Source organism: Brienomyrus brachyistius, unplaced genomic scaffold, assembly GCF_023856365.1.
Source record: "Brienomyrus brachyistius isolate T26 unplaced genomic scaffold, BBRACH_0.4 scaffold56, whole genome shotgun sequence".
Lineage (NCBI taxonomy): Eukaryota > Metazoa > Chordata > Actinopteri > Osteoglossiformes > Mormyridae > Brienomyrus > Brienomyrus brachyistius.
The window spans coordinates 149,352-154,049 of record NW_026042331.1 but is presented as its reverse complement, the minus strand read 5'-3'; the positions used below and the strand labels follow the sequence as shown (position 1 = coordinate 154,049).

Below are 4,698 nucleotides of genomic sequence, written 5' to 3'. Positions count from 1 at the left end.
TTTTAAATGCACACACAAATATGGGTGAATAGCGGAACGTCCTGTGAAGGTCGTACAGCAGAATATGGTTCACGTGGGACTCATTCCGCAGGTCTGCCAGCCAAATTGCTATGGATATCTCCAATGGAATGGTTTGAAAAGCCTTAAACACTAATTAACCCAATGGTTTACATTTACATATTTAGCAAATGCTTTTGTTCTTAGGGATTTACAGGTGGGTGGCACGGTGGCGCTGCTGCCTCACAGCAGGAACATCCTGGGTTCAATCCCAGGGTCGGGCGTAACCCTGTTCTCTGTGTGGTGCGCATACTCTCTCTGTGTTTGCATGGGTTTCCGCCGGGGGCTCCAGTTACCTCCCACAGTCCATAAGTGTGCAGGGCAGGTTGGTTGCCGACTCTGAATTGGTCTTGTGTGTGTGTGAGTGAGTGTGTGGGTGTGTGTGCGCGCGCGTATGCCCTGCGGTGTGTTGGCATCTGCCCAGGGTTGGTTCCCACCTGTGCCCCTTGTTCCTAGAATAGGCTCCAGGTGACCCCCAGTTGGCATTAAGCAGTTATGGTAATGGATGGATTTACAGGTGAGGATCAGAGGGCAGATTGAGACAGTATCCATGGAGAAATTTGAGTTAAGGGCCAGAAAGAGCCTAATGGTGACATTACTCTGTCAGCCATGGGACCAGAAATCCTCTGATCACAGGCACACCCCAGCATAACACCCTATGATTATGAGATTATGCTTCATGTGCTCCTACAAGCATTCCTTCTAGCTTAACTTCTTGGTTGTGTGGCAGCCCAATAAAGTTAGATAGAGCTGCATGCAGCAGGCTGCTAATTTACGCTGCACTTGCTGCATGGACGATGCTGTTTCTCCACTTTCTCCCCCATCACTGATTCTCTCTGAAAAAAATCCCCCTACTGCGCTCCATATGCTTTTAAGTCACATATTCAAGCTATAAATCTGGAAAAGTGTTTACACTGAATGAGCTTCAGTTAAAAGACTAGTAGACCATCTAGGGCAGGGGTATCAAACTCCATTCCTGGAGGTCCAGAGCCCTGTGTAGCTTAGTTCTTTTCCAGTTCCACAACAAATGATTCAGCTCAAGAGCTGTGTGGTAATTAGCACAAGGAGTTGAATAAGGTGTACTGAATTTGAACGGAAACTCAAATGTGCAGGGCTGGAGTTTGACACCTCTGATCTAGGGGGATCTGAAAGGGTCAGAGGTACTTGCTCACAGCATCACATGGGATGAAATTACTACTACTGGTATTACTGCCAGTCAGATACAGCCACACAAAAAGCAGGGACCGGCCTATGGATAAGCACACGCCCACTTGTGTAAAATACACACACCCACGTTCATGAACAATGTGTCAGAGTAACAAGGGTCTACTACATCGAGCCATTTCGGACACTCGGAACCAAATGCCCAGTGACTGCCAGGGGCAGTATCACCCATACAAGTTACCAACAGTGATAATGGACTAAAGAACGGCTACACACAGAATGAGCTGCAGACACAGCTTCCCAGGCTGGGGGGTCCCAGTGTGTTTAATGGACTCTGTACACAGAGGCGTGCCCCCGCTCCAGTCAGCTTCCCATCAGGGCTTGCTCTGCTGTTGCTGCTTCTTCAGGTGAAGCTGGTAGCACTGCTCACAGGCGATGGACAGCCCCACCACCAGCGACACAAACTCCTCGAAGTTCACCTCCCCGTCGCCATTGGCATCCAGGTCCTTCATGATCTTGTCCACGGCAGCGGGGTCTTTCTGGGACTGGAGGGGTAGAGTGTTTGAGAGAGCAACTCAGTGCTGGCAGGACATTTCAGGCGTGCTGAACAGTGGACTGATGTGGGAATTGGGCCCCAGTGCACTGCACTGACCCCTGGGTTCCATATCGCAATGACCCAGGGTCACCACAAGGGGAAGTGTCACAGGACCAGTGCAGTATTTCAAAACACGTGGTGTCTGGCCAAAGACAAGAACCGGCCAAGACCAAGCGAGAACTCACCTTGAGGAACCCTGCCAGCTCGTTTTCCATAAGCGACCTGAGCTCCCGCTTGGACAGGGTGGTGCTGTTCCCTTCCTTGGAGGCATACCGGTGGAACACCATGATGAGCGACTGCATGGCCCCTTCCAGTTCAGACGGCATGGCTGCAGACTGTGGCAAAACTGTCAAAGAGGACAAGTGATCACTAAAACACCTGGGGACAGGGAGACCCTCGCCATTCCATAATCACCAAACTCATTGTTAATACTCTAATACAACATTACAGCAAATTACCAGTCTGTTCACTTTTAATCATAAATTTTTCAATACTTTATAAATTAGGGTTTAGTTATTGCTGACATTTCCAGGAGGGGATTTTCCCCCTTTATGGTTCCTCCCCAGGTATATTTATGTTGGGGAGTTTTTTTCCTTGCCATTATTTCCTCTGGCTGACTCACTGGGGGCTTCAGGCAGGGACAATGGAAAGTGTTTTGAGACAATGCAATATTGTCAAAATGTGCTTTACAAAAATAAATTGAATTGGAATTGAATAAACCACAACACAAGTACGTTTTTGGATTTGAGATGGCTTGGGATAGGGTTAGGACCCCCACAACACTGCATAGGACAACCAGATATAGAAAATGGATGGATGGATGGATGGATATTTATGCCAGAAAGGTTGTAGACACAGGCAATGGACTTGGAAGGATGCTTAACTTATTTTTTCTTTTGGTTTTTAATGTTAAAAGAAATCTTTGCTGTGCAATAAGCATTTTCTTAATTTTTCTTGTCAGGTCGCTTAACGCGACATGATATACTATTGATACATGATACCATGACATGATATACTATTTTGTTCGACACGAAGAAACACACAGGAATGCACACGGGGAGATATACCGAGAGGCACGCATCAGCCTGGATCACACCCTGAGTTACAGGGGGCGGCCGCTGTGGAAAGACGTCATGCGGGGGATTTTTTAAAGAACTTTTTAAAAGGGTACCAATCAAAAATAACTTTTGCGATTTTCACCTCAGCCTTGGTTAAGATATACACCAGTAAAATAACACACATATTTACATTTTAATGTTGTTATCATGGCATGTCATTAAAGTAACTTTAAAACAATCCCAGAAATTCGTCTACGAAGCAGTTCTTGAATGTAAGAAATGTAGCTACAGTACTGCAATGCTACGTGTTAAAAATGGTAAGACGACTTCGGAATGAGAGGTAGAGACACACAGGTCGATCTGAAATGAACAGACATCACCTGAGTGTGTTCATTTTAATTCAATAAAATGCCCATAGGCCTTTCCCCCTCTTCTTTCACACGTAAACGAGGACCGTAGGGCATATTAGTTACTTATCGCCACGTAACAATACAATCAGGATGGGTAAAGCAAGATCCACCTATTGTGACAAGAACGGCATCGCTGAAGTTTGAGTTAAGCATCTATGGCGTGTCTACATATAATTGAAAAGCAACGTAATAAAAAGCAGAGAAGTATAATAGCATACATAATATACTTGTCTTACCAGAGAGAAGGTGAAACGTTGCAGCAGAGAGGAGATGAACTGCGCAAAAGTTGTAACATCCAGGGGCGGGTATTTATAGGCGGACACCGCCCTGTCTCAGCTTAGTGAGTAAGGGAAGGGGGTTGAGCAAGACCCCGCTGATGTCATCGACGCCTACCTCAAGGGTGGGTGTTAACTGTGTGCTTAGGCTGTCGTTCTCCAGGACTTCAGAGTTAAAATAAACTTCAGACAAAGTCTAAGACATCCACACAATTGTGCTCAGAGCCCAAAAAAGTCCGTTCTCTGTCTAGCTTTATTTGACGCATCTATTTGCTTGTTTACTTGTTTCTGTGCTTCGGCCATAGAGAGGATTATTTGTTTCTCATATAACTGCAATGATGAGCGCTTAGGTAAAACCTTTTGAGACACTAGTTTATATTTGCTCCGGGCACCTGGTGAACAATGACTTCGCTGTAACTGGATAACCGTGCGTGAAAATACCTGCTTGATCATGTACTGGAGACTCAAGTAGAGCGTATACCAATTCACTCTCTGGACGCGCCAGATAACCATGTCTCTGATTACGTCAGTCGGTATTGAATGTAGCTGAAGTGATTAAAAACTGGTGTGAGCCTGTCGAAGACCTGTGTAGTCATGAGTACCACCGAACTCAGAACTCATTAGCGTGCCTATAGTCCACGGGCAGCTTTTAAAATTAATCAGAAAGCTTTCTCACATCCTCTTTCTACTTCTCAATTAATACCACTCCTAAGTAGAATTAACATTGCTGGTGCTCAGAATATTTACGCTTTTTATTCTAATTTGTGTTGTATCCAGATATATAGTGATTAGGGATTGATAATTAATCAAATTTTTAAATACTATAAATAATGAAATGAAATTATACCATTTCAAATATTCAATTATCAGTTACATAAAATGATGAAATGACTTTTTATTGTTTTCATGTTCAATATTCATGGCGTAGTCATGAATAGGGAATCTATAAAGTAAACCCGGTGACCAAAAAACTCCCCGAAGAAGAAGAAGACCCTTTTACGAAGTATTAATGTAGCTCTATTAATCATGACTATGTGAAACATCCATCCATCCATCCATCCATCCATCCATCTTCCAGCTGCTTATCCCAGGTCTCCGGGTTAAGTCAACCACACAATTTACTAATGAAATCTCGCGGC

The 4,698-nt window shown here is 44.6% G+C and overlaps 1 protein-coding gene across 2 annotated transcripts; it reads right to left on the bottom strand.

The window, feature by feature from the left end:
- Positions 1-1,518: 1,518 nt before the first annotated feature.
- LOC125724487 (protein S100-A1-like) lies at positions 1,519-3,675 on the bottom strand. 2 transcript variants are annotated; one of them, XM_049001213.1, is made up of 3 exons: positions 3,521-3,675; positions 2,002-2,162; positions 1,519-1,766 (listed from the first exon to the last, which is right to left on the bottom strand). In XM_049001213.1, exons 2-3 carry the CDS (start codon positions 2,140-2,142, stop codon positions 1,596-1,598), a joined length of 312 nt encoding a protein of 103 aa, XP_048857170.1. In that variant the 5' UTR covers positions 2,143-2,162; positions 3,521-3,675; the 3' UTR covers positions 1,519-1,595. The 2 variants fall into 2 exon arrangements, with proteins under 2 accessions (XP_048857170.1, XP_048857171.1); XM_049001214.1 differs by having other exon boundaries at positions 2,002-2,151; positions 3,521-3,652.
- Between the last annotated feature and the right edge of the window lie 1,023 nt (positions 3,676-4,698).

Coding starts and splice junctions, on each gene's coding strand:
- LOC125724487 (XM_049001213.1), bottom strand. CDS start 2,142: ATGCCGTCTGAACTGGAAGGGGCCATGCAGTCGCTCATCATGGTGTTC. Junction 1,767..2,001: donor AGCTGGCAGGGTTCCTCAAG/GTGAGTTCTCGC, acceptor CTACCCCTCCAG/TCCCAGAAAGACCCCGCTGC.